Raw genomic sequence first — 18,445 nt, 5'->3', positions numbered from 1 at the left:
CTGGGAAGTTCTAGTGTGAGTTCCCAGAAACAAAACCGTGAGGGTGTGGTTGGGGCCCAAAGCGGACAATATTGTGATACGGTGGAGTCGAGCCCAAGATGTGGTGGCGGCCCAGACCAGGATGTGACAATTAGTGGAAAAGGACCAATGGTGAAACACATTATTAAGCTCGAGGACTAAAGAAAGAAATATAAGAGTTTAGAGACTAAAATTAAACTAGAGGTAAAATTGAGAGATCATTGCTACTTTTAAACCTTTGTTTTATACAAATAATCTGAGGGTTAATCCAAGAACATTGCTTCCCTGGGGTGTCTCAAAAAAAGTGAAATTTTTTAATACGCTGTCCAAAGAAAGTAAATGTCTCTGAAACACTCTCGATTTGTTAGAAATCGCTTTTGTTTAACCCACACGCCTGAGAAAAAAAAAAAAAAAACTTGTACTAGAAGTATTTTTATTATAAACACAAATTTTTATTGAAGAAATACTTTTTGAAATAACAACTCACAAGTACTTCTTAATTATTCTACCAAATAAAGTATGACATATTTATATTTTTATACAACGATATATTTACATTACAACAATTTAATTCCGAATTCATTATTTTTGAAATTCAAATTTAATCCCTCTTAATTACCGCTAAAAAGATTATGATAGTAATAAATGGGTCATTGGAAACAATCATAAGCAGCGACCCAACTGCTTCGGGCGGGTTTTTCACACGCCTGCAAAGTCAAGAAACACTGGTGTCAGCCATAGTCAACTCTTCGTCTTTCTCCCCCTGAATCCGCTTTAACCATGACTGAGTTGCAGTTGCAGTTGCAGTTGCAGTCTGGTTCCGAGCCGGAGTTATCGGAATCGTCCATGGGAAGGTTCATCTCTCGATCAATCTCTCTGATTCTCTTGTTTCATCCTTAATGCTTAGACCTTTAAACTTATGGGTTTTCTTCTATTTACGCCCAGCACAAAGAAAAAGCATAAAAACAAGCAGGAGGTGCTTTTGTGCTGGAGCTTTCCCCAACATGGCTGGTACAAGCTCAACGTCGACGGAACTTACCGCAGCGGATCAGGGTGCATAGCAGGCGGCGGCGTGATCAGAAATCAGGACGGAGAATGGCTGCGTGGGTTTGCTGAAAATCTGGGAACGGGCAAGAAACCCATTGAGGCTGAGGTCTGGGCATTATACAGAGGCCTGGAACTTGCCTGGAATTCTGGGTGGGTCCCAATTGAGGTGGAAACCGACTCAGCCATGGCGGTGACTCTCGTGTTCAGCCCGGTTCAGTTGTATCCGAAACACCCTCAGTTTAAGTTGATTAATAAGTGCCTGAATCAGATTACGAATAGCCAAAATCTGATTAGCTGCCTGAATCTGCTTAACCAAATCCAAAGCTACACTCTGCAGCATGTGTACCGGCAAAAAAACAGCGTGGCTGATTTTTTGGCCAATTTTGGGCTGACATTGGAGTTGGGTTGCCATTATTTCGATGCTCCGCCGCCTGGCTGCGAGGCTGTTCTGGTTCAGGATATCTGTAGGGTGGCTCAGCCCAGGTTTCTTCTTCCCACAGTCATAGAATGCAGGTTTGTTGCGGGTTGCACACTTATGTTTTTAGTTTTTGTTGTATGGTATTTAGTGTTACGGTGACATGTTATTGTTACTCTGAGTTTGTAGAAGAGTAAAGAAATTGGAGGAACTGAATATTCACAAGGATGATGCTGCATCTGTGACATTCACATGGAAAATTGACAATTTCTCTAAGTTAAATGCCGTCAAGCATTACTCTGATGTCTACGTCATCGGTTGTTTTGAATGGTATTTTATTGTCTCGTACCATCCACAAGCTTAAATTTTTCTTTTTGCATTGTGCTATTTATGGTTTTCCACCTGTCTTGGTTCTATCAGGCGAATCCTTATGTATCCACGTGGGAAGAAAACCGTAGGCTACTTGTCAGTGTATCTGGATGTTACTGGTTCTTCAACATTGCCAAAAGGGTGGGCTAGATATGCGCACTTCAGCTTGAGTGTCGTCAATCAACTTCAGAGCAGCAAGTCAATAACAAAGGGTACCTTGTTTTTATGTTCCTGTTGCTTATTTCACATTCATCCTTGTTTTTGTCTCTTGCCATGTTAGTTTATAATTTGTAGGGTAAAGCTAATTTATCGAAGGGAACTAGTCGTTGCTGTGTCCTGTCATGGAGGTTTTTCTTTGATTTAGTCTCACGCCTACTATCAATGCCTGACTGCCTTCTCGACTTTTTATTGAACTTTACTATATAAGGAACTGAAAGTAGATAAACGAAAGGCAATGGGTAATTTTGTATCTCTGGTTCAAAAGATTAATTAGGTTTAGCACGGAAGTAGTATGCTAGCAATACTTTCCACTATTGGGAGATCTCCCTTGAAGAAAATCATAGAACTTGAGGAACATCTTATTGTTCAATATTATTTTTGCTGTATTTCGGGTCGCCCTTTAGGAAACATTCAAATGGTAATTTCCCCGGGTCCTGAAGACAATTAAGGTCATGTTCTCTTTCTTTATTCTCCCTTCATTTCCTCAGAATATCCAGGAACCGTCAAATATTACTGCTAGGTTTCGTATTATTCTATGTTCTCTACTAAATGTGAAACTTCAATGTGTTATCACTGCTTGGATTTCCAGTTTGGAGTCTGAAAATTATATCTTATATTTAACGACCTCTGACAACGGAAGCTTGTTTTCCTTTTAACTGTAAAAAATTAAACCAAATTTCTATGTCTGCATTTCTGGCTGGTTGGCTTAGACCCTTTGAAAATGAAAAGGGCGTGCATGAGCCATGATTGTTTAATTAACATGGTGCAGCTGAAGGTTGAGATGCTGGATATCTTTCTTCTGCTAAATACTCAATTGCAAATATACCTTATCTGCAGCATGGTTAATAGTTTACCTGCTATTAATTAGTGTTGATGCACAAAATCAGTGAGTTCTTTGGTAGAATAGAAAGTGTTAAGTTTGTGACCTTCGCTAGATTGCTTCGGTCACTAGTATGGATAAGTATGTAAATGGATAGAGATAGGGAAGCAAACACAAGATGTATGTGGTTCACCCAGATTGGCTACGTCCACGGAGTAGAGGAGTTCTCATTAATTGTGAAGGGTTTACACAAGTACATAAGTTCAAGCTCTCCTTTAGTGAGTACAAGTGAATGATTTAGTACAAATGACATTTGGAAATATTGTGGGAGAATGATCTCCTTTTATAGAAGAGAGTTTCTAGCTTTATTTTGATATTGACACGTGTCGTGTTGTGATTGGCTTCTGATGTTGACATGTGTCGCGCTATGATTGGCTTCTGATGTCGACACGTGTCGCGCTATGATTGGCCTCCTGGTTGGAGGGAAACTCTTCTGGGTCCTTGACGGTATAACTTTGACCGGTGCTCAGTAGTTTCGGGATTGGTCAAGTATGGTACAAACAATTAGTATAGTACATCACCTAGGAGTGACAGTATAACTTTTCATGTCTAAAATGGTGATTACGGTTGAAAGCCCAACTGTTCAAATTTACTTGAAGTTAGCTTCTATTTAGTAAATATTCCCGTGATAAAACCCGTTTAGTTTAAGGTAGGGATAGATTTTCATCCTTGGAGAATATGGTTTTTTCATTGAAATCAAGTTTTACAATGAGTTTTGACTTTGGCCCTTTGTTTAGGCACATTACTACATATTACTAAATCAATATTGAATCTTACACCCCAATTTATTGAAAATAATATCTTTTTACCGATTTGGTTAGTCTGGCCTCAAATGTTAGCTAAAGGTGAGGTGAGTATGTACTTGGGTTTGCTATGCACAACGTTTGTTTTTGGAATATAATTATAGGCAACCAGTGTGTTTGTTAAGCAGTTGAAATAAGTAGCTAAAATAGATAGTTAAATTCTGGACCTTCAATCTCTTTCTTCGGGATTGAAGCAATTGAAATTCGATTGTTTTGACCTCGAGTCTTACATTCGCTGATCGTGGAAGTCTTTTATTCTTGGATCTAATGCTCTAGGACTAACTGTTTTTGTTTCGGTTACTTATTTTAAGTACTCTGCGTAACGAGCTACCCCTTATTTTTATTTCTATATTAGAAATTGTTATTCTTCTATTGTGATCATGAATATTTGGACTTTGCAGATGCTGGACATGTTTTCACTAAAAGGGAAAGTGAATCGGGCTTCGCCTCTTTAATTCCTCTAAGCGAGTTTTACAACGACCGTGAAGGATATCTTGTGAATGACATGTGTATAATTGAGGCCAAGGTTGTAGTCCATAAGTCTGAAATTAAGCTTTTAGAAGACCAAAAAGGTTGTAAAGCTGCACTTGTTCTGGGGGGCTGCCTACCACAGGATGCACCAAGTTCCAAGCAGGTTTGCAACGAGCCTACTGATAGCCCTCCTAACGGTCCCATTGTCAAGGACCATTAGGATGCGTCCTCCACACCAGTTTAGGTAAAATAAGGAAAGCTTTTGTTCCACTGCGCGATGAAGTTTGTTCGTGTCATCCTTCCCCTATTGAATTCCGAGAGAAGAGAAGCTGCGTGTCTACTGAGTCGGTAAAGAGAAGCTGCAAGGTTATCGTCAATGAAGGAATGTGCGATCAACTTGTTCTAAATTTGTGTTAAAATTAGTATACGCCATCGAGGCGACGACCAAGAATAAGGATGCCTTCTTTGGACCATGTATAAAGTATATATTAGCCTTGCCGTGAGTGACAAGCAAAATCAGATAGTTCTTGTCAATCACGGAGAAGTAGAAATCGGAATAATTTCGCTGTCTCTGTTGTGTCAAATAAATGGGAAGTCAAGAAATTGAAATAATTTCAATGCCCATGGAGAGAACGTCAAGAAGCAAAAGAATTTGACTACTCAAATTCGACCTATTATTTACACAAGTGTCAAATAAATACCGATTAACCTTATTGGATCAAATGATAGGCATTCTTGAGAAAAATAAGGCTTTTCTCGGATGAAATGGAAATTTGATTCATGTTACAACATAAAGGTTTTTCATTTTATAGCCGAAAAGATATGTGGCCATGAAACTTGGATTAAGGGGAACATAATCGATTGAGCGGTAGAGTTGTGTTTCTGACTTTCTTCCATATTTTGGACCTTAGTTCTATGGAACAATCATGAGAAATCCAAAAGCATCCAGCTAAAATGGAACTTTGTGGAAAGACAATTATGCCATTGCCATTTCTATACCGTGAATGTACCGATTGGAGCTGTTTACTGTCTTCGACGTCCACGTATGTTTTTTTTTGTTTTTTTTTTTCCGAGATATGCAGTTTCTATTTCGTCTAACACTTTAAATTTGTCAAATTTTATGAGTAATTTTTTTTTAGTACATCGATATTTTTACACTAAGAAGAGAGAGAGTTTGGCTAAGCCATATAATGAGCAGCCTAATTTATAAGAGATACAGATGTCTACTTAATCTAACATCTCACATCTGTCTAATTATAAGAGTAAGTCCGTTTATTATTAAGTTTGTTGTGAACGCACTAAATGAAGCTATATCTACTATCTTGGACTCCCACATGCATCTTTCATAGGAGATACACATGTCTGACACATTATACGAGTGACTAAATTGCCAATTTTTTTTTGTCGCAAATGCTTTCTACTTGGTCTGACACCTTACAAGTCTGAGGGCTCGTTTGGAGCATTCGTCTTCACCTTTTGTGGGAGACATTATCTATATACTAAAACTCAGTTAGGACGACACTATTTTTCACTGTTCGTAAACAGTGAAATGGTGGAAATACCCTTTGTTTCTTCTCACTCTCATGTTCTGTTGTTGGCTTGGTATAGCAAAATTTTGGTTTTACCCATTTTGGCCATGCGTCACTCATCGTTTAACCCTATGTTTTTTGTTCCTTTTCTCGATCCTTCTTTCGGCTTCCGCTTCTTTCGGCTTCCGCTTCTTTCTTTTTTGGCTACGCGTTGATCATCGTCAAAGGTTCCCTAGGACTTTCTTCCCGACTTTTCCTTCCGTTTCCATTTCTCTCTCTACGATCTTCTCTTCTCGCCTATCCTCATCTGTCACTCTTCCTCTGATTTGTATCCTCCACTGAAACGTCGGAGACCAAAGCTTAAATTTGGTTCTTGACACTGTTTGGACCTCGCAGGCTCGCACGTTCTCTCTCTCTCTCTCGACTTCTATTTGGCTTCTGTGGTGGCATTATGAGATCTGGTGGTGGGATCTGACTATCAATGGTGAGTTTTTTCATCTGGGTTTTGCCTCATTGTGGATGATTTTTGCCTTTTGCTATAAAATTTGATTCGAATTTTTGAAAAGTTTGATGCTTGATGTAAATCTGCATCTGGGTTTTGTGTGGTAGATTGACTTAACCTCTCATATTGTGAAGGTTTTCTTGGCGTTAAAGGTATGTATTTTTCTGTATTGTTAGATTTTCTGTGTAGTAAATTGAACCCGGTTTGTAAAAATTTCAAAAGTTTGATGGATTAGGAATAAATTTTAACTCTTTGTCATGGTTTGATATACAAATGGATGATCATGATTAATTTTTGGGTTTAATTTAGCTATTGATGATTATGTGATTTGTGCCTGTTATGTTTTTCTTATCTTGATTATATTTGATTGAGGTCATGATGATTTATGGGTATTTTTAAATATGATCCAAGTCTGAGCATTCTGGTTAGCAGGCCCGCTTAGTTGAATCAGCTAAGTTTCATGTCTGACATCGACGTACAGCTTCCCACTGCCTTTGGTATGTTTTCTGTTAGTTCATAACTCATTTGAGTGTGTTTGTGCACTTGAATGCATGCATGTGTACCTAGATGCCCGAGAGATCATTTTTTAAATTGAATTCAATTGGATAAGTTTTTTAATCGAAAACCTGGGTACCTAGATGCTCTAAAGATCATTTCAGTCATCGATATAGTACTGTTGTAATTTAGTAGTTGTGCAGTTCGAGAATTGATGTGTAGTTGTTTGTGGAATTCAAACATTTTATAGGTTACCACATTCACATCTCATAAAGAGATATTGACATAGATAAATGCAGAAGATTAATGTAAACATCTAAAAATCTGCACTGCATTCTATCACAACTCATTTTAATAACATTTATAATCTCATTTGTCATGCTAAAATTTTGGGCCTCCTTCTTTTAAATTTTTCTGCGTACCGAGTGTAAACATTGTTGATAATGTCATTGTTTACAATTCACAATTAGTGGATAGAACCTAGGGAAAGAGTGAAAGAGTATGCAAGTATTTCCTCTGTTTTGGGTGAGTCTCAATTAACCAGTGCATATAGTTTGCTTCATTCTATCACTACTCATTCTAATAACATTTATATTATCATCTGTCATACTAAAAATTTGGGCCTCTTTCTTTTAATTTTTTTTGCGTACCGAGGGTAAACATTGTTGATAATGTTGTTGTTTACAATTCACAGTCAGTAGACAGAACTTAGGGAAAGAGTGAAAGAGTATGCATATATTTCCTCTGTTTTGCATGAGTCTCAATTGCCCAGTGCACCTATATTTGATAGTAAAATTTAATACATAATTTGAATGGATCAAAGATCTTTTATTGTTAAAATGTTTGATTGAAGCTTTTAGACTCAATCAAATAACTGTTTATAAGAGATTAAGACACATGTAGGACCTATTGTAAAAGAAAAATAAACAAAGGTGAAATCATTGCTACAACTATAATTTGGTTTTGTCATTTATAAATGATATTCCTTGATAATTATCAAATAAAACTTAATTTTGACATGTCTACCACTTGCATTGTACTGAAATGTCTTTAATCTTTCACTTTTATACCGCTACTTCAATGTTTTCTAATGTAGATCCATGTGGCGTTTAGGAAACCAGAGCATATGAGGTTTGAATATTTTCCATTTTTTAGCTTAGTTTTGGGTAGGGAATTTTGATGAATTTATGTTTTTTTTCCCTCTATTTTTCGGTGTTTTCATGCGGCTGGAGCTGAATATGGAGAAGGTTTTGAGACTTCTAGACCTATTGGACCTCTCAAGGTTTATGTGGTAAGGAATTTATGGAGTTTTATGTATGGTAGTGAAATTGTTTATGTGTTATGTTGAATTTATGTTTGTCACATCCCGGCTCGGGCCCCCACCACATCCCGGGCTTGACTCCACTGTAGCACGATATTGTCCGCTTTGGGCCCCACCACGCCCTCACGGTTTTGTTTCTGGGAACTCACACAAGAACTTCCCAGTGGGTCACCCATCTTGGGATTGCTCTCGTGCGGTCTCGCTTAACTTCGAAGTTCTTACAGAACCCGAAACCAGTGAGCTCCCAAAAGGCCTCGTATTAGGTAGAGATGGGAATAGACATATAAGGCTTATAGGATCCACCCCTATGGGCGATGTGAGATCTTACAATCCACCCCCCTTAGGGGCCCGACATCCTCGTCGGCATACTTCCGGCCAGAGATTGGCTCTGATACCAAATTGTCACATCCCAACTTGGGCCCTCACCACATCCTGGGCTCGACTCCACCGTAGCACGATATTGTCCGCTTTGGGCCCTGACCACGCCTTCATGGTTTTGTTTCTGGGAACTCACACGAGAACTTCCCAGTGGGTCACCCATCCTGGGATTGCTCTCTCGTGATCTCGCTTAACTTCGGAGTTCTTACGGAACCCGAAGCCAGTGAGCTTCCAAAAGGTCTCTTGCTAGGTAGAGATGAGAATATACATAAAAGGCTTATAGGTTCCACTCCCCTGGACGATGTGGGATCTTACAATGTTGTTATGAGTTACTGTTGTTGAATTTTACTCTTGAGTTGGATTTTTGAATGACAGACTGCAAGGAGATTTTAATAAACTGATACGATATGCCATGAAACTGGATGTAGCTTATGGTCGTATAATCTCTTTTGACAATTTCGTGGTAAACTCATTAGTTATGTGTTCAGGTTCTGATGCCTAGAGGAATATCGTAGCTATCGCGCTTTAACTGTGCAATTATTCAAATATATCTAAATGCTTATCAGTGAGTTTTTCCGGCAAGTGTTTTCGAGTTTTTCAGTGAATTTCTCTATCTTCATTTTATTTTTTAAGTTGCATGTAATAGTTTATGGTCAATGTGATTAGATCGTGTAGGAAGACTAGCAAGTAGCAATGATGATTCTATTTAAGTTAGTTACTCTTCTTATTGCAAACAAAACCATTGGGATAATAACCTTGCATTTACATTCTTTTGAAGCAATCCATATGTCCATATTGGTAAGCATCATTTTCCTATTTTTCTTTTATTATATATTTAATCAAATTGTAGTATTTTAACCAACAATTTGTTAATTTATAAATTTATCTTTGTAAAGTTTTCATGCTTGGATTTTAAATATCTTAGCAATTACCTCAAAATCTCTAATAAATTTACCCTTTTTTCTGTTGAAAATTTTGGGTCATTGGAAAAAGAGGAAGAGTTTAGAGATCCCATCAGAGATTGTAACTAAACTGAAACCAAATCCCCACCAAGAAGGTCAATTTTATTTATAGACTTTCGGAGACACTTCCATTGCAATACCTTTGTCTAAACTTCCCCCAGACTATTAAGTTTTGTTGCTTCTCCTTCTCCTTCATTTATTCCTGTAATTTTTCATGTTTTACAAATTATTTGAATTTTGAATATTTGATTTTTGTTTCATTATGTATTGGGGTTTGTTTGATTAATGTGTTTTGTTGTGTTGTGTGAAATTGCATTCTTTGTTTTGGTGTGTTTTATTGGATATGTCAGAGTTATACAAATGCATGAACAACACATTACAATTTTGCGTTTAAAAGATGTCCAGCTTATGATGTTTTTGAGTTTTTCAGCTACTTTGTTTTTTATTTTCAACCCAAATAATTAACCTGCACTATGTTGTTGCCTCTTTTCTGTATGCATTTTTCCGTGCATGCTTCATGCCGAAAGAAGAACGAGCAAGCCACTTTATTGGAGGATTTGAAGGATCACATTGATGATTTTGTTAATGCATACTTGCTTCATGACCACTGTGCAAAAGGTTTTTTCTCCTTTCACATTTAATACTTATATGCATGTCTGCAAATGTTTTTATTGTTCAATCGGTTTGCTTCAAATTTTGATTAGGTAATTTTGCATTCGTTTTTAGTTTTTTGGAATGTCAAAGAGTTGTCACAGAGATGAGCAATGATACCAAGGAAGTTGGAGCGAATTACCTATGTAAGGTAACAAAATAAGAATTTTTTTGCAGCAAATAAAAATCTTTCCTATCCTGAGATATTTTTATTTAGATTAATTAATGTTATTCCAACATATATTATTAGTTCAAATTCATATATTGCATCCGATTTCTATCCCGCAGCAATGCGTGGGCATTACTATCTAGTGCAAACCTATTTTTCAAGATTAAACTCCAATCTTCTCTGGATTAAAATAGAAAAAGAAAACTCAATAAATGGTAATCCTATTCCATTATTCAATCACCATTAAAATTAGGATCTAATGCCTATATGAAGGCTTATCCTGGAGTTGTGATTCAAATTCGTTCACGATCTTTTAAAAATCTTTGGAGGTTTTGTCTATTTTTGGTGGATTCCGAATTGCTCAATGCCCGTTTTGCGCTAGGTTAACTTTATGATCAAAAGCACTTATTTCAACAACAACAAAAAGAAAAAAAACACTAAAAAATTTCTCTCCTATGTGAGAGTCCCTCCGCTGTGAGGTTTCGTTCTTTATTGCAAGCTTTTCTCTGCTTCCTTTATTCAGATCCGGTCTCCAACAACCATTCAGGTCTCTTTACTATCCCAACAACCAGCCATCTCATTAATCTCTTCCCTAGTTCGATCCTGTTCCCACCAAACTATACCCTGCTACGCTCTGTATCCAAACCCTTATTCCCCTAGATCTACTGTCTCTGGCCTTTTTCAGAACCTCCCTCTTGTCCTTTCTTTCCCTTTCTTGTCAGATCTGTGGAAGCTGGTGTGAATTGAATCTATGGCAAGCTTCAAAGAATACGGATACCCATCTACCAGGAAAAAAGGCACAAAGAGAATTAAAGAGATGGGCATATCGCTCTCTCACAGTATGGATCCCTGCATTAAATACAAACAGCCAAATCCAGGTAGGCAACCAAAGTTTAAACTACCTCTGTTATTTACTCTAACCATGGAAAGGGTCAACTACCCAAGAACAACTAAATCTCGTATTAATGGTGAGAGTTTGGGGAAGGTGTCGAACTTAAATCTGTTGCTGGCTCTTTCAATAATCGTCTGGAAATTAACCCAAACCAGGAAGAAGATGGCAAAGGCAGAGATAGAGGATTTGGTTGTTCATCTGAAGAAGAATATGGAGTTGTCAACATTGGAACATGGAGTCAAGCTGGTGGGTAACGTTATGGAAAATAAAACCCTGAATAAATGGGGGACTAGAAACATCCTTAGATCTTCATAGAGTGAGTTCGGCGACATAGATATCAAATGGGTAAGAGGCAACACATTCATCATCACCACGAAAGACAAATCCACTGCTATGAAGATTTTAGATCAAGCTCATTGGGCAGTGATGAAACAAAACTTTGCAGTCCAAAGGTGGCCACATGAGCTTGCCTTGGAGGAAGTTAAGATGAATATTATGTCCTTCTGGGTTCAAATCAGGGGTATTCTGCCTAATATGAACTCAGTTGAAAATCTAAGGTGCCTAGCATCCAAGATTGGGGAAGTGGTGGATACGAAAGATCTGGCAAGGGCTAGAGGATTTTTTAGAGCGAAAATTGCCATTGATACGGCAAAACCCCTCGTTTCAGGGTGTTGGCTACCAAGACACAACAATAATGAATCTTGGATCGAATTCAGGTATGAGAGACTACATGACTTTTGTTATAAATGCAGGAAGATCGGTCATGCTAATTTGGAATGTACGTTTGAAGGGACGAAGGGAGGCACGACATGGTACGGGGAATGGACAAAAGCACCTCCTGTAAGGGATCACGTCAAACCTCTAAAACAACTAGCCACTACCTCGGCAGAAAGAAGGTTAACGGGGACTACTTGAAAGGGAACCATAAATCATCCTCCTTATCAAAATATGGTTGGTGTAGGAGAGTCAAGTGGAAAAGAAGGTATGGGGGCAGAAGATCAGAGTACACCAAGTGGGAATAAGGTGCTGGAATGTCATAGAATTATAGCGACCCAAAAAGAAAAGGTAGTCATTGTAAAAGAAGAAAGAAATGGTAACACTATTACTGCCTCTTTGGAGGAGACGGGAGAAATAAAAGAGAGTTGGAAACCAAGCTAGACGAGGAGTTTCTTTTTCCTCAGAAAAGAACCAAAACGGTAATGAAAGAAAGACTCTCATCCAAAGGCGGTGGCAGCTGGCCCTCAACAGACGTAGAACAACCATGATACACCTCTTTTGGAACTGCCATGGTCTTAGGTTGGACACGGTAGTTCGTTCCCTACGTGGGCAAATTAGGGAACATAGACCCTCTATGATCTTTCTGTCTGAAACAAAGATGAAGGATCACAGAATAGCTTGGGTGAGAAGACGCATAGGATACGCTAATGGTTTTGGTGTTGCACCCGTTGGTAGAGCGGGAGGTATGAGTCTCTGGTAGGATGATTCTATACAGGTTGTTGTGAAGGATTCTTCTTGGCATTATATTGATGCTACTTGTAACATAGTGGATTCACAATCTAACTTTCATTTTACCGGTGTTTATGGGACGTCATATCGAGTGGAAAATGAGGTGTTTTGGAGAAATATAATCCAGATTTTTAGCCCAGATAGTACTCCCTAGATATGTGGGGGAGACTTTAATGAATTTATGTGGAGTCATGAAAAAGTGGGAAGAGCTGAAGTGCCCTATAACAGATCAAGATACTTGGAGGAATTTATGCACAAAACGGATCTCATTGACTTGGGGGTGTAAAGGCCAAAATTTTACATGGAGGGGAAATAGAAATGGGTAGTTGGTAGAAGCTCGTCTTGATAGATGTCTAGTTAATATGAACTGGCAATCATGTTGGCCATATACTTTGGTCATGAATAACACTACTCTTGGTTCTGACCACAGTCCGGTTCTGATGAAATGTGGAGCACAACCGGGAAGGAAAAAAAAGAGGTTCCACTTTGAAGTTTTTTGGACGAAGGATGGGGAGTGCAAAGATATAGTTCAAAAAGCGTGGACCAATGGAAGAGAAAGATGCCTTATTGACAGATGGAACTTTAAACTTAATCTATGCTGTAACAAACTTATCAGATGAAGCAATGACAAGTTCAGGAAGCGTGGAAAACAAATAGGAGAGATGATGACCCATCTGGAGAATCTTCAACAAAACTGGAGGGAGAATGTGAAAGAGATTTCTGAGGTTTCAAAAGTTGTGGACAACCTTCGGCAGCAAAAGGAAAGCTACTGGTTACAACGTTCTCAGGTCCAATGGTTAAAGGAAGGGGATGTCAATACAAAGTTCTTTCATCAATCTACCTTGGATAGAAGAAGACGGAATAGTGTGGTTTCTCTAAAAAATAACAGTGGGGTTATGGTTGACAACCCGAGCCTTGTGAGGAAATTGGTGGATGACCATTTTGTGAATCTGTATACTTCTTCAGGGCAACGTGATTGAGGGGATGTCCTGGGCTGCATTATTCCAAAAGTCACTGATGAAATGAATGCTGCCCTTTCAGGTTCGGTTTTTGTTGAAGAAGTAAAAGTTGTGGCTATGGAAATGGGTGGTTTGAAGGCTCCAGGCCCTGATGGTTTTCCTGGAATTTTTTATCAGTCTCATTGGGATATCCTAGCAGCAAATGTGAACAATTTTATTGAGGTTTTAATGCACAGGGTGGAGGAGCCTAAGCATCTCAACGCAACTCATTTGGTATTGATTCCAAAAACTTCAAACCCAGAGTCAGTGTCTCAATTTAGGCATATAAGTTTATGTAATTACTCCTACAAGGTGCTCTTCAAGGTACTTGCCAACCGCCTTAAGGTGTGTATTCCGGAGTTAATTTCTTCGACCCATAATGCTTTCATTGCTGGAAGATTAATTCAAGACAATATTAGCATAGCTCATGAGGTGTTCCACTTTCTAAAAACAAGGAAAACCAGGAAAAAGTTTGAACTAACTGTCAAATTGGATATGCAAAAAGCCTATGATAGGGTTGAATGAGATTTCCTCTTGGCAGTAATGGAGAAATTGGGTTTTGATTCTAGATGGCGAAACTTGATTTTGGGATGCATTTCCTCGGTTAATTTTGCTATCTTCTTCAATGGTCAACCGGGTTCCAAATTTGCTCATTCCCGTGGGCTTCGTCAAGGTGATCCACTTTTCCCTTATCTTTTCCTTTTTGTTAGTGAGGTCCTTTCTCTGCTTATTCAAAAGAAAAGTGAAAGGAATAGGATAAAGGGCATTTAGATAAGCCCTTATAGGCCATCCATTTCTCACATTCTCTTTGCAGATGACACTCTCATTTTCCTCAAAGTAGAGGTGATAAATTGCAGGAACTTAATTAAGGTGATTGATGATGATTGTGTAGCTTCTGGGCAACAAGTCATTAAGGCAAAGTCAAGCGTTTTCTTCAGTGCTAATGTGCCGGACTCATTATCTGATCATCTAAGTGCTATTCTGGGAATGGAGAAAGTTGGGGATCCGGGGGTTTACCTTTGGATGTCGGCAATTTGGGGCCGTTCCAAAAAATGTGGCCTTCTTATGTGAAAGGGAGACTTATGGAAAAATTGAAAGGTTGGAAAAAGTCTTCTCTATCTCAAGCCGGAAGGGAAGTCCTCATTAAGGCGGTGGCGTAGGCCATCCCTGCTTATCCGATGAATCTATTCAAATTTCGTAAGTCGTTGTGCAAGGAAATGGATGCCATGATATCTAATTTCTTGTGGGGCCAAAAGGAGGGGAAAACCGTATTCACTGGGTATCAAGAGAGCTTTTGGGCAGATCTAAGAAGGATGGGGGATTAGGTTTGAGGAATTTTGAGGCCTGTAACGATGCTCTGTTGACTAAATAGTGTTGGCGATTGATTACTGAACCAAATTCCTTATGGGCGAGAGTGATTAAGGGCCGGTACTTCCCGAATGACTCATTCCTAGATGCGAAATTAGGGGGGAGAGCTTCATGGGCTTGGTCAAGCTTGTTGGTTGGAAGAGGTTTGCTAATAGGGGGCACACTGGCAGATAATGAATGGTGAGTGTGTCTAGGTTTAGATTGATAGGTGGCTCCCGGACATTCCCTTAGGTAAACCTTTCCCCTTAGGCACGATTCAGGTCTCTAAGAACTTAACTGTGAACTCGCTAATATGCCCGGAAATTGGGGAGTGGGATATTGAATTTTTGAAACCCTTCTTGGCGGTTGAGGATTATAATGCAATCTTAGAGACCCATATTGGTGAAAAGACGTTAATGGATATACTCGTGTGGCCTCATGATAAAAAAAAGGTTGCATACGGTTAAATCTAGATACCCTTGGGCTCATGATTGAGTGTTATTTCAAGTTCACAGGTCGAATATTATCCCTGCATCTTTATGGAAGTTTATATGGCAGCTAAAGGTTCCTCCAAAGATTAGATGTTTCTTGTGGAAGACCCTGAACGGTGCATTGGCAACAATGGCGAACTTGTATTAGCGTCGTTCCTCTCCATCGCTTCTTTGCCCCATTTGTGGTGTTCGGGACGAGTCTATCACACACCTTCTTCTTGAATGCTCATGGGTACGAGGGATTTGGTTTGGTGGTTGTCTGAATTTAAGAATGAATCTTTTGGAGGCTAATTCATGGGCTGGTTGGCTACTTCAAATGTTTGATTCTGTGAGAGGCTCGAAGAAGGTAACTTGCCATCTGCTCTCTTACATCTCTTTTACTTGTTGGCATATCTGGATTGCTAGATGTAACTTTCTTTTCAATAACCAACAAATTCATCCCCCACGAATCATTGAGGCGATATCTCACTCAGCTTTTACCTTCAAAGAAGCAACTTCAACCCCAATCTCTTCTCTCAGGCCATGCCTTCAGGTAGTTAATCCTCATTCAGGTTGGTCTCCACCGGCTTTGGGATTAATAAAAATCAATGTGGATGGTAGCTGGCTTGATAGGGATGGCTCGGGTTTTTTGGGGGTGGTGGCAAGGGATGTCGATGGTAGTTTTCTGGCGGCTTGCAGGTACAAAGTTAAGGCTTCTAGTGTGGCTATAGTGGAAGCTATGGTTGTGATGCATGGTTGTATGTTGGGTATTAGCAGTGGGTGGAATTCGGTTATTTTAGAATTTGATTCTTTGGAAACAATTTCTTACTTGAAGGACTCTTCAAGGAAGGGCAGCTGGGAAGCTTTCCATTTCATTGCGAGTTGCAGTAACTTAAGGAGGGTTTTTCGCTGGTCTTGGGTTCCAAGATCGGCCAACTTAATAGCGGATCATTTGGCTTCGCGGAATTGTAAGGAAGTATGTGATTTTGTTTGGGTTGTTCGACCCCCATCTTCCCTTATTCATGTTTTGTGTAACGACGGCCTCCCGTGTCCTCATTAACTATATTGGTAGGGCAAGGAGGGACGCTTTAGCATGAGGTGCGGCGTCTAGATCTCTTGTAACCTCGCACTACCTTTTTCTAGTGTTGCTTTGGTTGTTTGCTTCGTTGTAAGCTTTCAGTTTCCTTTGACATCTTTGCCCGGTGAATGAATTTTCCAGTTTTCCAAAAAAAAAAACTATTTTAAAATAAATAAAAAAGGATAGAGACGGCTGTCCATTTCAATAAAGGTTCTTCCTCCGGATCCTCGTGGTACTGCTTTTTCTATGACTAAGTTGCAGTTACAGACTGACTCTATCTCGGTCTCCGAGCAATTGGAATCGTCCATGGCAAGGTACGTCTCTCTATCCAACACTCTCTAATTCTCTTGTTTCAACATTAAATGCATTCACCTCCCAACAAATATGAATCAAACCAACACAAAGAAAAAGCATAATAACAAGCAGGAGGTGCTGCTGTGCTGGAGTTTCCCTCGCCGTGGATGGTACAAGCTCAACGTCGACGGGAGTTACCGCAGCGGGTCACGGTGCATAGGAGGCGGCGGCGTGATCTGAAACCAGGACGGAGAATGGCTGTGTGGGTTTGCCGAAAATCTGGGAACGGGCAAGAAACCCATTGAGGCGGAGCTTTGGGCATTGTACATAGGCCTGAAGCTTGCCTGGAATTCTGGGTGGACCCCAGTTGAGGTGGAAACGGACTCCGCCATGGCGGTGAACCTCGTGTGCAAACCGGTTGAGTTACACAATCACTCTCAGTTTATGTTGATTAGGAACTACCATCAAATGATTAGGAATTGCCAGAATCTGCTTACCCAAATCTGGAACTACTTCGTGCAGCATGTGTACCGGCAAAAAAATAGTGGCTAATTTTTTGGCCACTTTCAGCCTTACTTTGGAGCCAGGGTGCCATTATTTCGATGCTCCCCCGCCTGGCTACGAGGCGGTTTTGGTTTAGGATATATGTAGGGTGGCTCAGCCCAGGTTTCTTGCTCCCACAGTCATAGAGTACAGGTTTGTTGTGGGTTGCATACTTGTGTTGTTAGGCCTTCTGTAAACTAGTTTCTGTTGGGTTGTATTTAGTGTTATGGTGACATGCTATTGTTACTTATTTGTGGGTTTTAAGTTTGTAGAAGAGTAAAGAAATTGGAGGAACTGAATACTCACCAGAAGAAAGCTGCATCTGCGACATTCACATGGAAATTTGACAACTTCTCTAAGTTGGATGCCGTCAAGCATTACTCTGGTGCCTTTGTCATCGGTTGTTTTGAATGGTATTTTAGTGTCTCCTACCATCCACAAGTTTAAATTTTGTTTTTATTTTTCATTTGTGATGTTTATGGTTTCTGACTTGTCTTGGTTGGTTCTGTCAGGTGAATCCTTGTGTATCTAAGGGGGAACAACAGCATAGGCTACTTATCGCTATATCTGGACGTTACAGGTTCTTCAACATTGCCACAAGGGTGGGCTAGACATGTGTGATTCAGCTTGACTGTCTTCAATCAACAACAAAGCAGCAAGTCAATAACAAATGGTACTTTCCTGTTGCTTAGTTCATGTTTATCCTTGTCCTTGCCTCTTGCATGTCATTCTATAACCTTTATGGGAAAGCTAATTTGTCCAAGGAAACTCGTGGTTATATTATCCTTTTATGAAGATTTTTGTTTAATTCAGTCTCACACTTCTGCAAGGGAACAATTATCATAACGTTTACAAGTCATTGCCTGAATGCCTTCTCAACTCTTCATTGAACTTTACCATAAAACATACTAAAAGGGGATGAACGAAAGGAAATGTGCTAATTTGTTTCTCTTGTTTTTATGTACAAAATTAAAGAATAATTAGAATTTGACGGAAGTAGAATGCTAACAATATTTCCCAATATAGGGAGAGATCTCCTTTGAAAGTAGTAGAACTTGCACAATATCTTATTGTTCAGTATGATTTTT

General features: G+C 39.3%; 1 protein-coding gene and 1 long non-coding RNA gene across 4 annotated transcripts in view; both read left to right on the top strand.

Moving 5' to 3' along the window:
* The first annotated feature begins 680 nt into the window (after positions 1-680).
* Positions 681-18,445, top strand: part of LOC126588553 (uncharacterized) — a 41,840-nt gene continuing 24,075 nt past the window's right edge. The window contains exons 1-5 of one of the 3 annotated variants that reach the window (XM_050253654.1): positions 681-872; positions 964-1,578; positions 1,673-1,810; positions 1,901-2,061; positions 4,153-4,385. In XM_050253654.1, coding sequence (XP_050109611.1) covers positions 799-872; positions 964-1,578; positions 1,673-1,810; positions 1,901-2,061; positions 4,153-4,385 — 1,221 coding nt within the window. In that variant the 5' untranslated portion in view covers positions 681-798. Of the gene's footprint in view, positions 873-963; positions 1,579-1,669; positions 1,811-1,900; positions 2,062-4,152; positions 4,386-18,445 lie in introns of all 3 variants that reach the window. The other 2 variants (XM_050253653.1, XM_050253655.1) reach the window with 2 other exon arrangements.
* LOC126588559 (uncharacterized) lies at positions 9,613-10,266 on the top strand. Its single transcript, XR_007611520.1, has 2 exons — positions 9,613-10,027; positions 10,136-10,266. It is a non-coding gene; the product is annotated as an uncharacterized LOC126588559 (long non-coding RNA).

Source organism: Malus sylvestris, chromosome 11 (genome assembly GCF_916048215.2).
Source record: "Malus sylvestris chromosome 11, drMalSylv7.2, whole genome shotgun sequence".
In the NCBI taxonomy this organism is placed as follows: Eukaryota; Viridiplantae; Streptophyta; class Magnoliopsida; order Rosales; family Rosaceae; genus Malus; species Malus sylvestris.
Note: the sequence above shows the minus strand (reverse complement) of the source record. Positions and strands in the feature narration are given on the sequence as shown.